Source organism: Megalobrama amblycephala, linkage group LG7 (genome assembly GCF_018812025.1).
Source record: "Megalobrama amblycephala isolate DHTTF-2021 linkage group LG7, ASM1881202v1, whole genome shotgun sequence".
NCBI lineage: Eukaryota > Metazoa > Chordata > Actinopteri > Cypriniformes > Xenocyprididae > Megalobrama > Megalobrama amblycephala.
The window spans coordinates 31,497,473-31,522,693 of NC_063050.1; the positions used below are offsets into that span (position 1 = coordinate 31,497,473).

At 39.6% G+C, this 25,221-nt stretch overlaps 1 protein-coding gene and 1 long non-coding RNA gene across 3 annotated transcripts; one reads left to right on the top strand and one right to left on the bottom strand.

The window, feature by feature from the left end:
* Window positions 1–480: 480 nt before the first annotated feature.
* LOC125272311 (thymosin beta-11-like) lies at window positions 481–2,791 on the top strand. 2 transcript variants are annotated; one of them, XM_048197077.1, is made up of 3 exons: window positions 481–637; window positions 1,576–1,688; window positions 1,881–2,791. In XM_048197077.1, exons 2-3 carry the CDS (start codon window positions 1,589–1,591, stop codon window positions 1,910–1,912), a joined length of 132 nt encoding a protein of 43 aa, XP_048053034.1. In that variant the 5' UTR covers window positions 481–637; window positions 1,576–1,588; the 3' UTR covers window positions 1,913–2,791. The 2 variants fall into 2 exon arrangements, with proteins under 2 accessions (XP_048053034.1, XP_048053036.1); XM_048197079.1 differs by having other exon boundaries at window positions 486–637; window positions 1,579–1,688.
* A 14,388-nt stretch (window positions 2,792–17,179) lies between these two features.
* On the bottom strand, window positions 17,180–18,381 carry LOC125272322. Its single transcript, XR_007185819.1, has 2 exons — window positions 18,339–18,381; window positions 17,180–18,092 (listed from the first exon to the last, which is right to left on the bottom strand). It is a non-coding gene; the product is annotated as an uncharacterized LOC125272322 (long non-coding RNA).
* Window positions 18,382–25,221: the final 6,840 nt, after the last annotated feature.

Consider the following 25,221-nt stretch of genomic DNA (forward strand, 5'->3'; position numbering starts at 1 on the left):
CGAAAGGTATATATCTATGGTATATATACAATATATAGAATTTAAAAAATTGTCCTAAGAAACAGGTACAAACGGTGGTGGTGGAGTTGGGGGAGACGTAATATTTATAATGATTATGGGATATATTTCACTCTAAATGTGTTTTAATTTATCATTTGTAGATGGCATCTATTTTTATTTTTAAAAACACGTATACAATATCTAACGCGATCTAAGTTGTTATATTAGCCCCTGCTAATTTAACTAAACTGCTGAACAAAATCAATTAAATTTTATGTTCGTGCATAAAATGAAATGTTACAGTCTAACATGTCCACCAGATGGCGTCTTGGCACGTTGCTAAAATCATTTTAAATGTAAAACTCAAAAAAGAAAGAAACAATAATGCAAAGATATTGATCTCTTTGTCGTAAACAATATAAGACGTCTGTTTGTGCGTATCTGTTATTAAAACGAATAATTTAGATACTATCACATTCCTAATACCTGTCCTGAACCCTGTGCTGTTCTCCAGGAGAACTGACGTCAGCTTTGATTAGCATATCTCCCTCTATATATTTCATGCTTGCGCATTGGCGCGCCACAGTACTGCAACGTAATTCAGCTTAAGACTTCAAACTACAGTCCGTCTACAAAGGTATGTGTTTCAGAGCTACGTATATAAAATAATTCTATTGGTACCATGTTAACGACTGATAAAAACCCAAACCGTTATATCAGTGTTTTTATTGGACGTGTGAAATCTGTCTTTTCCAAATAATTCTGGACAGCACAGGATATGTCTTTTTTATTTGATGACATGCTGTGTTCAAAGCATTTTTAGAACATTATAAATAGTACTAACAAATACGCAAATGTTGCTTTAAAGTCGATAACTCCAGGCGATCAAGGCGGTTAACCTATTTTCCTTTGTTAAGCCTCTTTGTGCTGCAAATGCATTAATAAGGATGTGACTCATTATGTCAGTTGGCACATTTGCTCCCTTGTATCAAAGGCTGAGAAGGCTAATGTGTTATAACGTGTGATTGGTGAATTGGGCGTTAAAAGAAACGGCAGCATTGTGTGTTGGCTGATAAAACGGTACAGGGCGGTGGTTTTTCCTGAATGCAATAACATTCTGTGAAATCCAGTCTAAATGGTCTTTGCGACCATGCACACGAAAGAAACCGAGCTGAATGAGCAAAAGTCGGTCAGATTTTTACTGACGCAAAAAAGAAGGGAAAAAAAGAAAATATATATGTGCAAAACAATCCTCTGTCGTATTGAATTATCATATTTGCTCTTCTCTTGTAATCTCAGCGTGGGAACTGCTATTGTTATGTAAATATTCATTTTTTTGCTGTCTCAGACGCCATTCAAAAAGGGTGCGGTTTTGTTCAGAGCTGTGTGGCACTGTCATGAACATCAACGGGATGTGATGCAAATAGCCTCCGAATGAACAATAGATTTCAAGAGCTTCATTGCCTCGGGTGTTTTAGCGAAGCAACCCTCGCTCTCTTCGAATGACCTAAGTGCTTTTATAGACAAGAAAGCATGGAAAACAAATCACATTTTTATTCTCTTTTGTTCCTTAAGCAGACAACCAATCATGTCTGACAAACCAAACCTGGATGAGGTCACCAGCTTCGACAAAAGCAAGCTGAAGAAGACTGAGACACAGGAGAAAAACCCACTGCCATCTAAAGAAAGTAAGAATTTAAGCACAAAATTGTCCTTTTTTGACTAGCAGGCTGTGCTTGGAAACTTCGATATCTGTCCTTGGGATATAATTTGTTAATCTTCGCACAGAGTGTTATCAAATGAGATTTAGAAGCATAAATTGAGTGAAAATGATCGCAAAGATGTGAATTTAAATGTTACTCCTCCTTCTTTGTCCACAGCCATTGAACAGGAGAAGCAGGCGGCCTCGTGAAGACACAAGCTGCCATCATGCACTGTGCACACTCCCTTCCCTGCATTGCCTTCTTTTCATTCACTTCTTTTAGCAGTATAACTTTGTAACCAAAATGTAAAAAAAAAAAAAAAAAAAAAAAAAAATGAAACCGAAAAAAAGAGAAAATCTAAAGCTGCATCACTGTCGGATCGGATGAGCCGACCCCTCTAGCAACACCTAGATGTTTCTGGACTGCCTCCCTTGTCTAGTCCAGCGATGAGAAGGAAAGAGAGAGCTTCTACTTCCAGGAGCATGTGGCATGGATTCATCTGGTGCCCATGGTGGGCTATTTTGCATTGGTTTCGACTTTGCCATAGGACAAGGGGGCGTGGCCTAGTGGATATCCCCAAATATTCATCATCCGATTGAGGCGTGGCTTTTTGTTGAAAAGTGACCAGCTCACAAAGTTATGGCATTGTATTTTTTATTTCAAATTATAGGATAAACTGCACAATCTTGGATTTTTATGTTGGTAATGATTAACACCTTCTTGTTAGTGCTGCTTCAGTGAAATGCTTTTTTATTGGTAAGAAAGAAGAAGAGAAAAAAAAGCAAATTCAGTCTAGATGTGAAAACACTTATAAGGACCGGGTGTTGTATGTTAATTGATTGTACCCTTTTTATCGATGTGGTTTTGGGGTTGCTTTGTGTTGCGCCCTATCTTGGTTGTCTTATTGTATGGCGGTTATCATCGTTCAAAATGTAAATTCAATGTGATCGCTTTCAGCTGTAGATCAAATTTTTTTTTCTTGGGTTTTGTAAAATGAAAAAACCTCAGCAACCATGTTATATTGCCACAAACCATTTATCGATAATGGAACATTGAAACTGTTGTAATAAAAAACTTTGTTATCAGGATTTTTTTGTGTTCAGTCTTGTTTTGTAATTTTCCCATATGCAAGATCTCAAAATGGATTTTTATGTCTAAATATTCCAGTCTCCACCCTTAGACTGACCATCCAATTAGCTTGTGATCATGATCTGTTCTGCTGGGGATTTCTGAAGCCTGCCGCCTGCACCATGGATTAGTGTTTTCCTCTGAAACCTAATTACATTAGCATGGTGACACAGATTCCATATAAATATGTATAAGACAAGTTTCAGGTCTAAAAAAGTTTTAAAAGTAAAAAAAAAACATACAATAGATAACATTGGAGGAGGCCAAGGGAAAATCTAAAGTGAAACCATTTTAAACAAATCTTGCTAATTCACTTTGGTTCTGACAATGAGTAATCACAATCAGCTTTTATTAATATTTAGAATTGTTAATCCACACCATAACTGTTATTATAATCATTACGCTCTAAACTCTGCCTTCAGGGACAGCCAATTATATGCATGTGTTTAAAGAGGACAGTTAAAATGGACATAACTTCCTTGATAGAACAAGCTTCTAATTCGCTGGTGATTTTCTTTACTGTAGAGCTGCGTTTGGCATACTTTTAGCATGTGTCCTTGTAAGTGGATTGGTGTTAAGTCATTTATACTTAATACTGTATTAATCTCTTGGGAATGGCACTGGTTGGAAGCGAGGAACTAGAAGATTCTTTGTTTGTGTCCATTTCATGTCACAGTTACATCACAAGCAGATAGATTAATAAAGGTCCGCTTCATCTGCAAGTCCCCCTCACTCTCTCATTAAGCCCCCCCCCCCCCCCCCCCTCTCTCTCTCTCTCTCTCTCTCTCTCCCCATAGTATCCATTCTCTCCAAGATCCTAAGCAAAAATGAAAAAAAAAGCTTTTGGGTACATGTTAGATCTTTCTAGCCAATCAGATATATCATGTTATATCGGAGGTTAAAAAAAGCATTCATGTCCTGGTAAAGACAAGAAATGCCAAAGGGTGATGCTTAAATAAAGTGCAAATTCAGGCATGCCACAGAATCTGTCAATAGCTGTCTGGGCAGAGTATATTAATGGCTTTGTCCTCAGGGCTTCTGTTACATAACTTTACCTAGTACATTCATTGAATAGACTTCTCTGTTGAACAAAGCCTAAGTGGGCATTGTTTTAGAAGCTGCTGTTTGGCTTGTAATTGGGTCAGAATTTTTGTAATTTATTTATAGAGTGCAACAATCCCATAGACAGGGAAATGTTTTTTACTAATAACTTCTTAACTTTTAAAGACTGACCAACTGTTAGCTCAGAGGTTACTAATCGATGTATATGCTTTTGTTACATTATGATTCTGCAAAGAAATCTCCACCAATCAGAGAACTGAAACAAGCAAAGAAAGAACACTTTAGCACCCACCCACTCCCATGAAGCACTGCGAATGACGTAATAGAGTCTGGCTGCATCCTAAATCGGATAGGCTACTCAAGTAGTTTGTGACTGCTGAAAAATATTTTAAAGTACAAATGTGTTGTCATTGTCATGTGACCTACCAGCCCTAGTTGTGTCAGTTCACTGCCATTCACAAATCCTCTCCTATGGCCTTATGGGAGTGGTAAAATGTCACAAACAGACTAGTATTATTATATATTATAGGGCAATTTGCTTACTATAGTATAGAGCAGTTTGCAATAAAAATAAAATATATTGTTTCTAAATACATAATCAACATCTTTAAATCAATATTTTTATATTTATACATTATTTTTTTATTTGATTATAAGTCATATGCAATGCTTTATAAGATTGCAGATCTTTCCCTCATTAAAGTTGTTAAAGGATTAGTTCACTTTAAAATGAAAATTACCCTACGCTTTACTCACCCTCAAGCCATCTTAGGTGTATATGACTTTCTTCTTTTTGATGAACATTGGAGTTATATTAATAAACATCCTGACACATCCATGCTTTATAATGGCAGTTAATGGGAAACAAGTATGAAACTGAAGAAAGTGCATCCATCCATCATAAACGTGTACTTCACACAGCTCTAGTGGGTTAATAAAGGCCTTCTGAAGCAAAGCAATGTGTTTGTATAAGAAAAATATCTAGTTTCTGCCAGATTGCCTTCCGTAGTCAACTTAGAAAGGAAGCATAACGTCACGTCACTAACGTTTTTTTTTTTTTTTTTGTAAGTTGAATACGGAAGGCTTAGGAGTAGTATAAGTGAGGTCCATGGAAGTTGACCACGGAAGGCGGTCTGCCGGAAGCTAGATTTTTTAGTTTATAACTTGTTAAATATGGATATTTTTCTTGCACAAACACATCACTTGGCTTCAGAAGGCCTTTATTAACCCTCCGGAGCCATGTGGAGTACACGTTTATGATGGATGGAAGCACTTTCTTCAGCTTCATACTCGTTGTTTCACTGCCATTATAAAGCTTGGATGCATCAGGATTTATTAATATAACTCCGATTGTGTTCATCAGAAAGAAGAAAGTCATATACACCTAGGATGGCTTGAGGGTGAGTAAAGCTTAGGGTAATTTTCATTTTAAGGTGAACTAATCCTTTAACTACACTTGTACCTTTCTCTTTTTGTCTGATATTCAAATACTGTTCTGCTTCAAATCAAAGTTTATAATGTTGTGATTCACCTCATAGCTGGTTGGTTTGGTTCATGACCTGTAACTCTTGTAACAAAGACTTTTTAAAAGTCCTTATGGAGAAAAAATACTTCTGCTGAAAAAGTGAACAGGCACTATTGCACTCTAGCAGAAGAATAACTGTGGCTGTATAGTGCCAAAGTGAATGTTATGAAATGTATGATTAACTTAAACTGTAAATATCTGAATATCATCAGGCCTAATAGTCCTTTGATATGGAATGCAGTATCAAGCCTCCTCTCTCCCAACTGTCTGCCTTAATGTTACTGACATCTGTTGAGGCACAGCCTCAAAGCTGCCCCACTGTGTGACCTCAGCAGAAAGCTACAGCCTGGCTGGCCCATTGATCGTTCCGGTGTGTCTCGACTAAAGCCAATGGGAGGCCATTTAGCTTTTCACAAGCCGTTGCACATAGAATTGTGGTTCAGTGATCTTTCATGTCTTAGTGCTTGGCTCAGACAGGCAAATGAAGTTGAGCCTTTGAGATGCTGGCTACTAAAAAAGAGTGCATTGGAGAAGGACCTCAGAAGGGAATGTTTTAACCCTTCAGATGTCATATTATTTTAAATTAGCAGATTCAACAGTTCCATAGTAGACAAAAAAGATAAATAATTCTTATTAATTACAATAAGGTAACTAACAAAAGTGTCAAGTCGTAATGAAATCTTTTCACAATACACATTGTTTCAAAGTAGTTTTACAGAAAAATCATTATGTTAATGTTTAAAATTTCTTAATATAATATAGTATATATAGTAATATAAATTCTATAATAATATTGTAATATAATTGTAATAATATAATTTCTTAATGTTTATAATTTGCCTTATAGTCGCATTTAGCCGATTTACTTATAATTCCAACTTTATATATAGAGCTGAGTGATAATATAATTACATTTTGTGACAAAATAAAAAAAAATCAGGCAGTTGAGATATAGTATAGCAGTGGTGGCGAACGTCGGTCCTGGAGAGCTACAGTCCTGCAGAGTTTTGCTTCAACCCCAATCAAAAACAGCTGAACAAGCTAATCAAGGTCTGAAGGGTTACTAGAAAGCTACAGACAGGTGAATTTTTATCAGGGTTGGAGTTGAACTCTGCAGGACTGTGGCTCTCCAGGACCGTAGTTCGCTACCCCTGGTATATATCACTTTACATGAGTGCACTGTATGTAATAAGCAGTGGTTAATTTGGCTACATAATGTATTTTCAACAGCTATGACACTATAGTAACAATTCTGCTACTTCCACTGCTTTCAACAATCACTGCTACTTTCTAAAACATTCCATCTGTTGATCACAGTGCCTTTAAGATAAACAGAGGCCTGCACTGCTGTTTCCACAGCAGCCTGACTTACACGAGAAAGTATTAGTGTTGTAGTCACGTTCAAGTATTAAAGACATTCTCAGTATATAAGAATTAAAAGCAACTGAATCATCTCAAATATAAAATATAATATAGTCTCCAAGCCATATTCTCCTATTTAAATGCCTGCTATTTTGTGTATTGTGTAATATTGTTAGTGTCTTAACAATATTTACAATTTTCAAGATTGCAAAGACCTACTTGTAAACAGCAAGACAGCAATATTGTTGATTGTAGTTGGAGGCATGTTTAAATATTCCATACAATATTCATTGTCCAATTAGATATTTCAATGACCATCATCGGCTCCAGAAACACTACAGCAAACTGCAATGTTCTTTTACACAAATAATATAATTAATAGTCTAATGTGACATTTATATTGCTATGTTGCACAACCTCACTCAGTATCATTCCTGTGGTTTCTTTTGTTCTGCTTGCTATAGCCTCACATTTGAGCAAGAGACACCACCTAAAATAACGACTTTGCAATAAAGACCACAACCATAGCCAAGATCCTTTGCTCAATCATTGGCGTACTACTCGTGTGTTTTATCTGTACAATGTAAGAAAAAAAAAATCTAGAAAAAAGGACAAGTTACTTTTCCCTTATGTTTATGGATATTTCCTTCAACCCTAAAACACAATACAATGTAATGCATAATTCAAAATACAGGTAAAGCACTTGTGAAAAATCAATACGGAAAATTAATTCATATTAACACAGTATATTGCATCCTATTTTTACAGATTTTTCGAGGAATAAAAAAATAGGCCTACAATGCCTTGGTTTAGTGATAAAATTTTTTTACATTGTAATCCACCAATATACATGTCATAACTAAACCATTCTTGGGTCAAAAAGATGGCCAGGAAATAAACATTTGTGCCAACAACATATGCATCACAAATATTCTCTTATATTATAGTAGATGTTTCACTAGTGATATATTATTTTGGAGCGCTCCTAATGCGTGAAATGAAACTTCACCTGTTTCTATTTTCTAAATGCATATTATAGATCTTATTTAATTCATCCATGTATGCATATTTCATTTTTTTTCTCTCTGTTGACGTATACAGGACTTCACCAAACCATCTGTTTTCTTAAACCTTGCCACTGTAAGCTTGTGTTCATCTGCCTCCACTTTTAAATGCATTTCAACATCCAATCAGCAACCGATACATAGAAGCAAGTAAAAAATAATCCGGACCATTAGACTCAGATGTATGTAAAAATATGAAGGAAAAGATTTGTCACTATTTCAATTCATAGCAACTTTAAACATGCAAAATTGACATTTTCCCCCTTTGTCTGGCCTGCCTTCAAATATCAACTCATCACTAGTGCAGCTATACGATTGTGCATGTCCTTGGGGTGACACATCAGCCAGTGATTGTTGTCATGACATCATTGACATCTGCAGCTTCATAGTGTGTACATTTAATACCACATGTCAGCCAAGCAACTGACATTGCCAGGAATAGGAGTGCTGCAGAGTGCTTTCAGGTATCTTACTGTAGTGATGTGTGAGGGAAAAAATGAAGGATTATTGCTGATATATCACAAGCAGAGTGTTCTTTCTTAAGTTATGCCAGTGTAACATAAATCAGTGCAGCAGCTGTGGAATGGACAATGATATATAGATTCAACTGATGCACTGACTCTAGGAATACTAATCAATAATGTTGCTTTAGCAGAATCAAAGCCAATACTGTGGTGAAAGACTGACCCATTATGGAGCCTCGAAAGTTCAGGCCAAGAGTGTGTGTGGGCAATCCGGTGCATGTCTGTCTCTCTCATTCCCACCCCATTACCAGCAGCTTCATCACTGCATCTCCTCAAGATTATCAGTAAAAGCACTTGTTAGTTCTCAGAAGTCCATCAGAAGTCTGGAGTCAGCAGCTATAATGACATTTACTTGAACAACTACAATTCAGCTGTAGTGCAACGCATGTGTGAGAGAGTGTGTATGTGCTGACCACTGAGACAACTGTCTCCTTCCTCATAGTTACATGACAACACAAACATCCACTGTTCTCAATTTTTAAACTTTGTCACTTCCTTCTGTGTTTCCACGTGATGTATTAAGGAACATGTATACAATATTCATTTTCCCTCAGATTACAGATATGTTGTACCTTTGAAGAGTGTTAGGCCTATGTCTTTTCCTTATATGACACGGGATATGATAATTATTAACTTATTATTATGGACTTCTCTTATTGTATTATAGTATTTCAAAATATACAAACCACATTTGAAGGGATATCTTTAAAGTGCAGACCAGAATGTAATGTATGTTAATTACATTGAAACAGTGTGTAGGAAGAGAGACTGCAGCTTAATTACCCACAGCCCTTTTAATAATAGTGCATGCCAGTCTCACGTCGAGGAAACTTTAATTAGCACAAGGCATTCTACACCATCTAAGATCTATTATGTGTTGCTGACCCTAGATCAGCATTAACTCTGTTAATGATTCAACCCCCTTGCACATAGACCCCTTCTTCCCCCTTATTCAAGCCCATGCTTCTCAGCCAGACAGTAATGCCACAGAAGAATCATTTTTGGTAAAAGAATCTTACAGTGAATAGTTCTTTAAAAAAAAAAAAAAAAAGTGTAGAGAACATTTTAAAAATCTAAAGAACCTTTTTCCAGTAATGGAAAGGTTTCATGGATGTTAAAGGTTTTTTTATGGAACCATAGATGTCAATAAAAAAAAACTATATTTTTTAGGAGTATAGTTAATTACATAGAGATTTCATAGTGACATTGTGTTGGGTTAACCAATCAAGAGGAAACATAAGCTCACATGTTTGTAACAGTTAAAAGCTATAGTAGGCTAGGTCTGCAAATCTGATTTTTGATAAGATATGTTCTAAACAGGATACATTTTTAATGCATTTAGTCATCTTTAACATCATAATTAGTTTTTTTACTTTAAGTCTTGTATCAAGCATTGCAATGTTTTTGAGCACAAACAAATGAGATCAGGCACGTGATGTATCTAGGAGTGGAAGCTTGGCTTATATGCAAAGCCTAAAACCCTATTAATCTCATCACCTTGTGTTGTTTATCATTCAATGTTGGGCACCAGGAGCCTGTACCATGATGGTAGTTGATCAAACTCGGGGTTATAGGATTAGTTTGAAGTTGACAAATCCAAACCACTCCAATCTGGCTGTGTTGGTACCATAATGCTGTTCATCAACTTTCTCAGTCAACTCAGGCTTTGATCCTGAGTCACTTTGCTCACATCTGATTGGTCCAATTTCGGTTTGAGATCTCTTACACAGAACAAAACCATGTCATGACAGAGCAGGTTAGCCGTGGAGCATAAGTTACTATGGTGATGAACACCGCTAAAAGCCAAATCATTTTCATGGTACCTAAAACCCAGGATTGGAGAAAACTAATCTGAAACTTACCTGGCTAGCCAGCTAATCCGGCTTCATGGTACTGTCACGGTTCATGAATCCGCTGTCTCATTCTGGTGTCTGTGTGATGGTGTGGGTGTGTCACCTGATTGTTTTGTGTGGGCGTCGCCGCTGATTATTGATCAGCGGCAGCTGTGGGCACTTACCATCTGCCTATTTAACGCCTTGTCTTTCGTCTCATGTTTGTCAGATCGTTGTGTGGAGTCCTGGTGTTAGTGTCCCGTGTTGCTTGTGTTTGTGTGGTTCCCTGGATTGGACTTCTCATCGCTGTTTCCTGGTTCTCGTGTTTCTCGTTGGATTACTCTCTGGATTTTACTCACGGATTACTTCACGGACTCACGGACACTGCTCTCCGATCACCATTCACCACGGATCTTCACCGCCCATCGAAGTCCCTGTGTTACCGCTCTCCTGCTGACTGTTATGTGTTTTTGTGTGTTTGTGACTGACAACCTTGTGTGTAAAGCTCTAATAAAGAGATTAACTTGCATCTGCATCCTCCCTTCATTCCGTGACAGAACGATCTGACCAATCATGGATGCAGCAAGTTCAGCAGCTTTAACAGAGTTCATCAACCATAGCATCTCCCGCATGGACCAGCAGCAGGAGAGCATCACTTCCACCGGACGTGCTCTCCCAGCAACTACAACAGCTTCGCGCTCCCACTGCGCCACCCCCACCGCCTGTTCCCTGCCGGAGGCTGGAGCTCCTGGAGGCTCCCAGCACCAGATCCCAGGGAGCGGAGGGCCGGACGGCCAGTGCTGCAGATACGGTCGGTCCCGCGTCAGATCCTGAGCCCATGCAGGTAGGGAGAGCCCGGCTTTCCCGGGAGGAGAGAGAAAGGCGGAGATCCCTGGGCTTATGCCTTTACTGCGGTGCATCGGGACACTTCCTCAGGTCTTGCCCAGTAAAAGACCAAGCCCGATAGTAAATCTGAGGCTACTATCGGGCAGGATCTCCGCTGAGAAGTCCTCACCATCCACCCTTCTCCCGGTAAGACTGAGATGGGCGGCTTACAACGTCACCTGCGATGCACTCATCGACTCCGGGGCTGAGGGAAACTTTATGGACACCATCTTCGCACGACAGCACGGACTACCCACCTCTTCGCTCACTCACCTGATTACAGTCAACGCACTCAATGGTCAACGTCTCCCTAACATCTCTCAGACCATGGATTACATCACCCTCATCACCTCCGGCAACCATAACGAAAGGATACAGTTTATGCTCATGGACTCACCGCACGCACCTGTAGTTCTCGGACACCCCTGGCTCACCAAGCACAATCCCCGGATCGACTGGCAGCTCAACACCATCACCGAATGGAGCACTCTGTGTCACAGGTCTTGTCTTTTGTCTGCTTGTCCCACGGTGTCTGCTTCTGTGTTACAGGAAAAGGCAGCGGATTTGTCTAACGTGCCCAAGGAGTATCTGGATCTGAGGGAAGTGTTCAGTAAGTCCCGCGCTGCTTCTCTCCCTCCACACCGTCCCTATGACTGTGCCATAGACTTAGTTCCGGGTAAGTCTCCGCCTAAGGGCAAATTATACTCTCTGTCTGTTCCCGAGAGGGAGGCCATGGAGAAATACATTTCTGATTCTCTGGCAGCGAAGTTCATCCGCCCTTCCTCTTCTCCAGCGGGGGCGGGGTTCTTTTTTGTGGGGAAGAAGGACGGATCTCTGCGACCTTGTATTGATTACCGAGGGCTGAACAACATCACGGTAAAGAATACTTATCCTTTGCCGTTGATGTCTTCAGCCTTTGAGAGGTTGCAGGGAGCGTCCGTTTTCACTAAATTGGACTTGAGGAACGCTTATCATTTGGTCCGTATTAGGAAGGGGGATGAATGGAAGACCGTTTTTAACACCCCCAGAGGGCACTTTGAATACTTGGTCATGCCCTTCGGGCTGTCCAACTCGCCTGCGGTCTTCCAGGCACTCGTCAATGACGTGTTGAGAGACATGGTTGATCAGTTCATTTATGTCTACCTGGATGACATATTAATATTTTCGTCGTCTCTCCAGGAACATGTTCAACACGTCAGACGAGTGCTCCAGCGTCTGTTAGAGAATGGGCTTTTTGTCAAGGCGGAGAAATGCGAATTTCATGCACAGTCTGTTTCCTTCCTAGGGTACATCGTCTCGTCTGAGGGAATTTGCATGGATCCTGACAAGGTTAAGGCTGTGGTGGATTGGCCAAGTCCAGATTCCCGTAAGGCCCTACAGCGGTTTCTGGGGTTCGTCAATTTTTACTGGCGTTTTATTCACAATTTCAGCCAACTAGCCGCGCCTCTGACCGCCTTGACCTCCCCCAGAACGACCTTCAGGTGGTCAGATGCAGCTGAGGCTGCATTTGCCAAACTGAAGGGCCGCTTCGTTTCGGCCCCCATTCTCATTGCCCCTGATCCTTCGCGTCAGTTCGTGGTGGAGGTCGATGCGTCAGAGGTGGGGGTAGGCACAGTTCTATCCCAGCGGGCGCCCTTAGACGATAAGATGCATCCCTGCGCGTACTTTTCTTATCGTTTGTCTCCCGCTGAACGCAATTATGACATTGGTAACAGAGAGTTGTTGGCAGTCAAATTAGCATTGGAAGAATGGCGTCATTGGTTGGAGGGGTCGGGGGTACCCTTTATCGTTTGGACTGATCACAAGAACCTAGAATATATTCGATTGGCTAAAAGACTCAACTCAAGACTTTTACACGGTCGTTTTGACCGTAGTGGACCGGTTCTCGAAGGCGACCCATTTCATTCCCTTGACTAAATTGCCTTCTGCCAAGGAGACAGCGGTTACTGTCGTAGACTACATCTTTCGGTTACATGGCCTCCCGGTAGATGTGGTGTCCGACAGGGGTCCCCAATTTGTGTCCAAATTTTGGCAAGAGTTTTGTAGACTGCGGAGCACGACGGTTAGTCTTTCCTCTGGGTTCCATCCCCAGACCAATGGGCAGACCGAGAGAGCCAACCAAGACTTAGAGCATATGTTGCGATGTTTGGCGTCCAAGAATCCTTCCTCCTGGAGCCAACAACTCTCTATGATTGAGTACGCACACAATTCATTACCAGAGTCTTCTACGGGCCTCTCTCCGTTCGAATGCAGCTTAGGTTACCAGCCACCTGTGTTTCCCAGTCTGAAATCCGAAGTCGCGGTCCCCTCTGCTCACGCCTTTGTCCAGAGGTGCCACCGCACTTGGAACAGAGCCCGTGAGACTCTGTTGCAAGTGAGGGCGCGCATCAAGGCTAAGACTGATCGCCACCGGTCGAAGCCTCCCGTATACGTCGTGGGTCAAAAAGTGTGGCTTTCTACCAAGAACATTCCGCTGCGTTCCGTTGCCAATAAGTTAGCTCCCAAATTCATCGGCCCGTTTCCTGTCACTAAAATTATTAGCCCAGTGGCAGTCCGACTCAAATTGCCTCTGGCGTACAGGAGGATTCATCCCGCCTTCCATGTTTCCAAAATTAAACCTGTTTTTCACTCACATCTTAATCCACCCTCTCCGGTTCCCCCACCACCGCGGCTCGTAGACGGGGAACCAACCTATTCGGTTAATCGCATTCTGGACTCTAGGCGGAGGGGACGCGGATTCCAGTACTTGGTGGACTGGGAAGGTTACGGTCCGGAGGAGAGAAGTTGGGTTCCTGCCAGGGACATTCTGGATCACTCCCTTATCGATGATTACAATCGACAGGTAAGGAGTTCTGGGAACACCGTGAGGCGTTCCTAGGAGGGGGGGTACTGTCACGGTTCATGAATCCGCAGTCTCATTCTGGTGTCTGTGTGATGGTGTGGGTGTGTCACCTGATTGTTTTGTGTGGGCGTCGCCGCTGATTATTGATCAGCGGCAGCTGTGGGCACTTACCATCTGCCTATTTAACGCCTTGTCTTTCGTCTCATGTTTGTCAGATCGTTGTGTGGAGTCCTGGTGTTAGTGTCCCGTGTTGCTCGTGTTTGTGTGGTTCCCTGGATTGGACTTCTCGTCGCTGTTTCCTGGTTCTCGTGTTTCTCGTTGGATTACTCTCTGGATTTCACTCACGGATTACTTCACGGACTCACGGACACTGCTCTCCGATCACCATTCACCACGGATCTTCACCGCCCATCGAAGTCCCTGTGTTACCGCTCTCCTGCTGACTGTTATGTGTTTTTGTGTGTTTGTGACTGACAACCTTGTGTGTGAAGCTCTAATAAAGAGATTAACTTGCATCTGCATCCTCCCTTCATTCCGTGACAGGTACAGGCCCCAGGACAGAAAGAGGAATTGCCCCAAAATGCTCTTATTGCTCTCATTACTTCATTATGGGGAGACCACCAACATAGATAACTTTGGTTGAGGACTGAATGCTAAATTTGCCCCTGTTAAAAATAATGAGGTACTTGCAGCTATCCTGGGGTGCGTTTCCCAAAAGCATCGTTAGCCAACTAGCATTGCAAGTTCCGTCGTTACTAACATAGTTCAACAATTTGGTGTTTCCCGAAACCATAGTTCAAACGAACATTAGCAAACTACATCGCAAACTTGTGTGGTTGGAACGACAGCTCTTGAGCTGTGGTTAGAAGAATAGTTTCTTGTTTTTATGACATGTGGTCTTAATAAATCGTTCTCTTGAGCAAAATAAGCAAGCTGGCATTACGTACAAAGTATACTTTTATATACTATACTTTTTTAATATACTTTTATTTCAAATATATACAAATGTAATTTACATATTTTAATTTTTTTCAAGAGATTTTAAGCAATGTTTTGTAAAGTGCGCATGTACGTATGTGCTCTAGTACGTAAGAACGAGCCTATGGAAATAAACGATCTGGAAATAAAGCAAAATAACTGAGAAAAACGAGAAATAGCCATCAGGTGCCATGTCTGTAATTTATAGCAAAAAATCTAGCATTAATTCGATCTCAAACGGATTCATTTAAAGAAGTTATTACTCCATCACCTGCGTGACATCATTAACCAACATCATTAACCAACACACCCCAGATTGAGTTTAAAAAGAGACTTTATGTTTATTAAGTTGATGTTAAAAATCTCATAAGCACATGGCGTGAACTAATAATATGAATCTTGTGAATTTTATGTGGCAATGGTCTAGGTTAAAGGTGCTCTAAGTGATCCTGGGTGGAGTAACTTCCTGTTGACGTTCGAAGTGTTGTCAAACAAAACAGAGGCTAGCTAGACCCTCCCTCCTCCTCCTCCTCCTCCTCCTCCTCCCCTCCCCCTCCCCTCCCCTCAGTGCTTCCTGAAACAGTCATGAACGCTGCAGTGTATTTACTGCAGCCTTTATGACTGTTTCAGCGCATTTAAAATCATTCTTGTCGGTTATTGGCTGGAGCATGTTTATTATGTTTTGTGGTCCAGGCTGCACCAGTTTGTTTTTATTGCCGTTTTCGGAACTTGTGGCGACTACAGAGACCGTGTTTTTTTACGCGCATTTAAAATTATTCTTGTCGGTTATTGGCTGGAGCATGTTTATTATGTTTTGTGGTCCAGGCTGCACCAGTTTGTTTTTATTGCTGTTTTCGGAGCTTGTGGCGACTACAGAGACCGTGTTTTTTTACGTGCATTTAAAATCATTCTTGTCGGTTATTGGCTGGAGCATGTTTATTATGTTTTGTGGTAAAGGCTGCACCAGTTTGTTTTTATTGCCGTTTTCGGAACTTGTGGCGACTACAGAGACCGTGTTTTTTTACGCGCATTTATAATTATTCTTGTCGGTTATTGGCTGGAGCATGTTTATTATGTTTTGTGGTCCAGGCTGCACCAGTTTGTTTTTATTGCTGTTTTCGGAGCTTGTGGCGACTACAGAGACCGTGTTTTTTTACGTGCATTTAAAATCATTCTTGTCGGTTATTGGCTGGAGCATGTTTATTATGTTTTGTGGTAAAGGCTGCACCAGTTTGTTTTTATTGCCGTTTTCGGAGCTTGTGGCGACTACAGAGACCGTGTTTTTTTTACAGTGTGTTCAGGGGACAGGCAGCTAGCGGATAGTGAGGAGATGTTTGCTGTATGTGACAAAAAATGTTTTGGCCTAAAAACGTGTGACATCACTTAGAGCACCTTTAACTAATCAAGTCAAAAATGCACTACAATATTCTGTACAAGTATGCTAGAAAGCACACAGAAAGTCAACATGAACATGTACAGACAGACTCACTCTAAACACAGGTACACATAATTGCATTTACATGTCTGGGCATGCAAAGTATTTGAAGACAGATGTTATTTTGTGTAGGAAGGGGTGAATCCTCTCATTCACATAATGACAGACTTGATGATAGCCAAAGCTTCAATATTCACAAATCACCACACCATACTAGCACAGTGTATTCTCAACCTTTTGGACTTTAAGGCCCCTCCAATGTCCACAACAATATTTGAAGGCCACCCCACACTCACAATTTGCACTGATACAATTTATTAGAGCTTGGCATAATAATGAAATAATAAGAAACATTGTGTAGTTGTTTAAGCTTATTTTCATGCTTTTTTGTCTTATTTTAAATCATTTTAAGTCATCTTGAGGCCCACTTGGAAGTTTGTTGAGACTCCCTATAGTGCCTCTAGTTGAGAGCTGAACTGACAAGTAGGAGTTAAAAAATTACTTGTATGTTAGGCCTATGTATGATTTGAGCCTTTGTTTTAATGTTTACGATAACCTAGACCTACAGGGATTTGAGATACATGTATTTAAAACGTATTTGAAATACAAAATATTATCATTATTTTAATATTAAAATAATTGAGTTAACTGAAGGCAAATCTCAATTATATTAATATTATAATAATGATAATTTTTATATTACAGTCAGTTTTGATAGTTAATTGGTTGTTGGTTTTATCAACTATCTAGTCAAATGTGTTTAAGCATTACTTTTTGCTATAGGACTGGATAATATGAAGATATATATCATGGAAATGATACAAAATGTGAATCATTTGAACTTTTTCTATATTGTTTATATATTGCAGTATGCAAATATATCCATGCAGTTTTTAGTGGGCAGGAGTTCTTGACATGTTAGAGCGATAAAGAAACATGGGCAAATGAGTAATAAAGAGCGGGATGTGCTTGATGTTAAAAAGAGTTATTAAAAGTGCAATATTGGTATCTTACTAAAAGTCCATGAAACACAACAACACAAGGACATTTAAATAATAATAATAATTATTAATACAATTAATGAAACTATGGATTTAATTTACCTCTGTACCTGTTGAAACTACCACAACCATACAACTATTGCTTGTTTTTTTTTTTGTTTTTTTTCTGTCTTTGTATGTTTGTGTATATATCAGTCACTGGTTATTTCTTATATACAAGTCACTATGTTGCCACGGCGAGGGCTGAGGTGGAGCCGGTGTGATGGAGGACAGAGGCGATGCCAAGGGGAAGGAGGAACCCGCTGCAGCTGTAGGGGTGGAGGGATGGAGTGCAGCAGACAAGCCCGCAAGTCCGTGGCAGAAGTGGTGTGACGACTGACCAAGGGGGAGCTGCCAGGACGAGGGAACCCGGTGGAGCCACAAGTCCAAGGGTCTCCGGTGGAGTCGAAGTTGGGAGGAGCAAAGACAGAGCCAACAGGTCGACAGGCCGAGATGGAGCGAAGAGGTTAAAGGTAGCAGGCGGAGCTCTGTCCTCTTCTCCTTGGGCTCTGGCTGACGAGTCGCGGTGAGTAGTAGCTCTCTGTCTGTGGGTGGTACACACGAATGCTCCGTGGTTGAAGTTGGTGATTCAGGCTCTGAGTCTAGCTGGGTCCTGGATCAGGGACAGATGCTCTCCAGACACCGGATGATGGCTTCTTTCCATTTCAGGCCAGTGATGTCTGGGAGGTCAACGGGATGGTGGTAATCTGCCCTGATCCAGAAAAAAAAACAAAAAAAAAACAAATCGCAGCATAATACATCCTTCAGGTCAGTTGTTGATGAAAGATGAAAGACGAAGATTCTATAATGTAAGATTTATTACAAAACTCAGAATAACAGGTAAACATACGTGACCGTGTGCTAGTGCACAGACAACAACCAACAATAAACGAGAAACAGGCAGGAACTTAAAGGGATAGTTCACCCAAAAATGAAAACTTGATGTTTATCTGCTTACCCCCAGGGCATCCAAGATGTAGGTGACTTTTTTTCTTCAGTCGAACGCAAATTATGATTATTGTCAGTCAAATAATAGCAGTGGATAGGAACTTCAACTATAACAGTAAATAAAACTTGCTTAGACAAATCCAAATTAAACCCTGCGGCTCGTGACGACACATTGATGTCTTAAGACACGAAACGATCGGTTTGTGTGAGAAACCGAACAGTATTTATATCATTTTTTACCTCTAATACACCACTATGTCCAACTCCGTTCAGCTTCCGGTGTGTGAGGTCTGATCGCGCTCTGACAACGGAAGTGATGTCTCGCGCTCATTGAAGTATATGGGCGAGACATCACTTCCGTCGTCAGAACGCGTTTTTTGACCTCACTAACAGGAAGCTGAACGAAGTTGGACATAGTGGTGTTTTAGAGGTAAAAAATTATATAAATACTGTTCGGTTTCTCACACAAACCGATCGTTTCATGTCTTAAGACATCAATGTGTCGTCACGAGCCGCAGGGTTTAATTTGGATTTGTCTTAGCAAGTTTTATTTACTGTTATAGTTGAAGTTCCTATCCACTGCTATTATTTGACTGACAGACGGCAGCGGTTGCAGTTAAAAATCATAATTTGCGTTCGACTGAAGAAACAAATTCACCTACATCTTGGATGCACTGGGGGTAAGCAGATAAACATCAAATTTTCATTTTTGGGTGAACTATCCCTTTAAATACAGAGAGATGATGACTAAAGACAAACAGCTGTGATGATTAGTGTCCATGGCAACTGATCAGTGGCGGAAACAAAGACAAAGAGGCATACATGATGAAGCTAAACAAACTGAAAGTCCATGAAAACTGCAACTAAACTAAACTTGACGATATATATTGTTACTGTGAAAATTACTCATATCGCTTATACTCCTTGCTAAATGGCAGAAAAAGTTCCCACAGTTTTACATGACAGACCCTGTCGCAAATTGCACACTTAAAACTTACATATATCTTCTGTGGAAGTCTCAGGACCAAAAAAATTTTCGTCCAATCATTGCATTCGGTTTTGAATGCTATGATACGATTTCCTACCTGACTGTCAACATGTATTTCCATTCATGACATTCTACCTGGAGCTGTTTACATCCTCATACTTGGCTTTATGCATGTCTATGTCAACACTATCAATGGCAAAATAAACCAGCAGCAGTCAGTACAAGTAAGAGCTCTGTAAGTTGTTTACGTTCATTATTATTGTAATGATATGTTCTTGGAGACATGAGGTAATTTAACGCCGTCTTTTGTCTCGTGACATTTTGCAGACTCTGCTGTGTGTGTTCATGTGTTTTAAAGGAGGCGTGGCTTTGGAGAGCGCTCTGAAGGGAGGGTAGGATCTCATGCTTTTAAAGTTATCTTGCTATCGCTAGCCTCTCCAAAACTGCCTACCCTACCTTTAAGTTCACAACAACGTAGGCGCAGATTGTCCCATTTGTTATTTTAGGTTTCAGAAGGGTGCTCGCAAGCACCCCCATTATGACCGATATGGCCCTCAATGTGCACTTTTGCTGAGCCCGCACTCAGGTGAGCTCCGCAGAAGACTTCTACTCGCCATTAAAAGTGGCATTATGCCAAGAAAAGTGCAGAAGATTGCGAGGGCTCAGGGTTCCTTTGGGACGGGACCATAATAGTGTCACCAAAAATAAGAGTCTGTAGTGTAACCTGGTCAGAAATAAGTATAGAAATGGCGCACAGATGACACCCTTAAACCCAGTCTTTTTGAAAAGTAGGGTGGTTAATTAGTTTGTTAATTGGTTGAGTTCCCCCTTGTTCTCTCCCCTTTTGGCTCCATAGTTACTAATTGATTAGGTTCCATTTTTAGGTGTGTTGTATTAATTATCTAATTAGTATCTCCTTCTGTTTACTTTATTTAAGCCCTCTGTTTCAGTTAGTCCCTTGTCTTGTGATGTTGAATGTTTATGGTGTTTTGGCTGTTAATTTCTCCTAGTTATTCTCCTGTTCGAGTTGTTTACTGAATTAAAAGTTCTCTGTAAAAATGTCCTATGTTGTGCACTTCTTATCAGCTACACACCATGACACAAATATGCTTTTAATTCTTTTTTCATTTAAATTCATTTAGCTTACCTTTTACAATGAGAGAGTGTGTTCTACTTCTTCTGTATTACAGTAACTCTCTGTTTATAAATATCTCTTTGATGACTTTGCAGTTGTTTCATGTTATACAAAACTGATTCATAGTGCTTTTGTGTGTGTGTTGGGCTGTATTATCTTCTCAAAGGATGCTCTGTTAGAAGAGGTCAAAGAGGAACAGAGAGTTTAGACAGCTCTTCTGCAGAATAGTGCCTTTTATAGGTTTTCAGTGTTTTCTTGCTGTGGTTTCTTTTCCTTACTACTGTAGCTTCCTCAAGGTGGCAATGACTGGCTCTGGTCTGGATGCCGTTGCCATGGCAGCTGATAGCATTTTACCAACACATAACTACTACCAGTTTAAGTAGTTAAAATACTGTATGTATGATTATTAAAATTGAAGCTCATATTAAAATTATGAACATATTCAGAAGTATTCAAACTGCCAGTCACTAAGATCAGGGTCAAACATGACAGCAACAAACTCTGTGTATAAAGAAGGTAACAAATACATTTGATAATGTCTGCCACACTTTAAAACTTGTAGCTAAACAAATTCAATAAAACAGTAATAAACCTCACTTATAGCAATTTCTAGACTGTTATAAAATATGTGTGTACTCTGGAGACAGGTGAGGTCATTTAACCTAAAAATTCTTAAAAGGTAATTTTGTTTAATTTAAAGTTATGTTTTTAGTTAGTGATTATAACGTGTTTATACATTAATTAATTATGATAAATACAAATACATTATATATACTGCTTTATATGTAGGCCTATATATGACTCAAATTTATTGACACTCCTTTGAAAGGTTTGTGAATTTTTATTCAAGACATTTACTGAAGGGCTTTGACTTCAATAAATGAAAATTATCATAACATCAATGCTCAATAAGGTAATATATTAAGTAATAAAATGTAAATGTAACATTGTGTATATAAAATGAATATAAAGTATGTTTATTGATCTCCAACAAATAACAATTAATTTTAGCTGAATGTCAATATAGGTACTTTAATATATATACAGTGGGTACGGAAAGTATTCAGACCCCCTTACATTTTTCACTCTTTGTTATATTGCAGCCATTTGCTAAAATCATTTAAGTTCATTTTTTTCCTCATTAATGTACACATAGCACCCCATATTGACAGAAAAACACAGAATTGTTGACATTTTTGCAGATTTATTAAAAAAGAAAAACTGAAATATCACATGGTCCTAAGTATTCAGACCCTTTGCTGTGACACTAATATATTTAACTCAGGTGCTGTCCATTTCTTCTGATCATCCTTGAGATGGTTCTACACCTTCATTTGAGTCCAGCTGTGTTTGATTATACTGATTGGACTTGATTAGGAAAGCCACACGCCTGTCTATATAAGACCTTACAGCTCACAGTGCATGTCAGAGCAAATGAGAATCATGAGGTCAAAGGAACTGCCTGAAGAGCTCAGAGACAGAATTGTGGCAAGGCACAGATCTGGCCAAGGTTACAAAAAAATTTCTGCTGCACTTAAGGTTCCTAAGAGCACAGTGGCCTCCATAATCCTTAAATGGAAGACGTTTGGGATGACCAGAACCCTGGCCGTCCGGCCAAACTGAGCTATCGGGGGAGAAGAGCCTTGGTGAGAGAGGTAAAGAAGAACCCAAAGATCACTGTGGCTGAGCTCCAAAGATGCAGTCGGGAGATGGGAGAAAGTTGTAGAAAGTCAACCATCACTGCAGCCCTCCACCAGTCGGGGCTTTATGGCAGAGTGGCCCGAAGGAAGCCTCTCCTCAGAGTAAGACACATGAAAGCCCGCATGGAGTTTGCTAATAAACACCTGAAGGACTCCAAGATGGTGAGAAATAAGATTCTCTGGTCTGATGAGACCAAGATAGAACTTTTTGGCCTTAATTCTAAGCGGTATGTGTGGAGAAAACCAGGCACTGCTCATCACCTGTCCAATACAGTCCCAACAGTGAAGCATGGTGGTGGCAGCATCATGCTGTGGGGGTGTTTTTCAGCTGCAGGGACAGGACGACTGGTTGCAATCGAGGGAAAGATGAATGCGGCCAAGTACAGGAATATCCTGGACGAAAACTTTCTCCAGAGCGCTCAGGACCTCAGACTGGGCCGAAGGTTTACCTTCCAACAAGACAATGACCCTCAGCACACACAGCTAAAATAATGAAGGAGTGGCTTCACAACTCCGTGACTGTTCTTGAATGGCCCAGCCAGAGCCCTGACTTAAACCCAATTGAGCATTTCTGGAGAGACCTAAAAATGGCTGTCCACCAACTTTTACCATCCAACTTGACAGAACTGGAGAGGATCTGCAAGGAGGAATGGCAGAGGATCCCCAAATCCAGGTGTGAAAAACTTGTTGCATCTTTCCCAAAAAGACTCATGGCTGTATTAGATCAAAAGGGTGCTTCTACTAAATACTGAGCAAAGGGTCTGAATACTTAGGACCATGTGATATTTCAGTTTTTCTTTTTTAATAAATCTGCAAAAATGTCAACAATTCTGTGTTTTTCTGTCAATATGGGATGCTGTGTGTACATTAATGAAGAAAAAAAATGAACTTAAATTATTTTAGCAAATGGCTGCAATATAACAAAGAGTGAAAAATAGGGGGTCTGAATACTTTCCGTACCCACTGTGTATATATATATATATATATATATATATATATATAGTATGAGAAAATACTTTTTATGAGACATATGAGAGCCATTTTCCATTACAGATTTTAGTTCACTGCAGAAAGGCACACTTTTCTCTTAGCTGCATGGATAAGTTTCAGTCCAGCTAAACCTTTCTGCCCTTTCTAAATGAAAGTACGTCCATTCCTTACTTCTCCTTCAGTGTCTAATTTTGTAGAACAAGATGAAACTTGCTCTCTGTTAAATTCTAAAAACTGTTCTGATCTGCTGAGGTGAAACGTTCCTGTAAATAAGACTCTAAGCACAGTGATGGCCCTAAGAAATCACCCTCAAAACATTTCCCTTCATTAAACTTAGCTTTTATTGTTGCCTTTGAAGCAGGAAATGTGCTTGGATTGAATTGATTGCACTTCCTGTTTTGGTCAGCTTTCTTTGGCAGCTGAACAGTCTACAGTTCTTATTTCCTTCCCTGCTAAGTTGTATATCAAAGGTGAAGTCAAAAAAATGGAGTGTGTAGCATTTATAACCATTAAATTGTGTGAGAGTGTGAGGGGTATAATTAAGACACATCTAACACATATTTTGTGAGTTGGTCATTTGTTCCCCTTACATTTAAAAAAACAAAACAATATATTTGCAGGTTCATTTTTAAAATTAGAATACACACACACACACACACACACACACATATATATATATATATATATATATATATATATATATATATATATATATATATATATATATATATATATATATATATATATATATATATAAATGAATGAATGAATGAATGATATAAGTTAAGTTCCATTTTGCAGCTGGTTTATGAATAGAATCTAATGAAAATCTAACCACCAATAGCAGCTGCTCACCCACTGAGAGAACTACATTTCTGGCAAACATTTCTGTAGTGATGAGGACACAGCTCTGCCTTGTGTCCTCTTTTGTCCATTGTTCGTTTTCCACAAAGTAGAGCCCCTTAACCGCACGTGTGTCTGTCTGAATGCCCAAAGCAAATATGAAAAGAAGTACACACACACCATTGCTTTCAGTCTTGCTTGGCTCTTTGCCCAGTTCTTTGCCCATTCCTGCCTTCTGTCTTTCTGCCATTGACACATGCCCAGCTTTGGCATCTAAGACCTGCTGTGTGCCCACTCATCTATTATGCTTTCATCAAGTGAAGGACTGATATATATGTTCTGTGCTTAAATACCAGAGTCTAACTGTTATCTTAATGGGCTGTTTGTAATTGATTTAACATTAATGTTACATTATTTTTTTTGTTTCAAATTAAAAAATTATTTATGTATTACTTATTAAAAGGTCGATCTAAAAATAATGACAAAGTAAGCATCAAATTACTTTTATTTGGTTTGACCTGTAACAATGGAAAGTTCTGAAAACACAGAACTGCTTTAAGGAAGTTTGAAATCTGTTTTGCTACTGTATAGCATTTTGTGCTTTGCATATTTAGGTGGTATATATGGATGAATTTTGAAGTGAATGAAATACCAAAACAACTTAAACAATACAGCAGTTCATCATGAAATGAAAGTCTTTTGTTTGTTTGTTTGTTTTAACTACAGCTGCAATAGCATGGAGTGATTCCAGAACCTTGAATTTGCAATTACTTTTTGTCATAAACATCAAAACATAACAGTATATTTAGAACAAAAATAGATACAAATAGAGACATGCAGACAGTGTTTATGTATTCTGTCAGGAAATTTTATTACAAGATGAAATTACTTTTGTGAAATGGACTTTTGACGACAGAGTGCAAGTACTTTTTGCTCAGACAGAAACTCTGAAAGGAAATACCAATGGATTATGAGAGAATGAAAGTGTGTCCAAATTCTCTACAGCCTTCCTTTCTTGCCTTCAGGCATGGGTCAAATTGAAGGCTATTTTCTGGAGGCTAGAGCATTTACACACAGAGTTTCAAAAGCTTTATCAACATCCAGCTACTGTTGGACATTTATCAACTTGGCATCTGTTTTGGTTTATATCCTTACATGACTCATACTTTATCTTGATGAGCAAAGTATCAAAATATTATTTATATTGCCTGTAATTCAGGTCAACTAAAATCAGGTC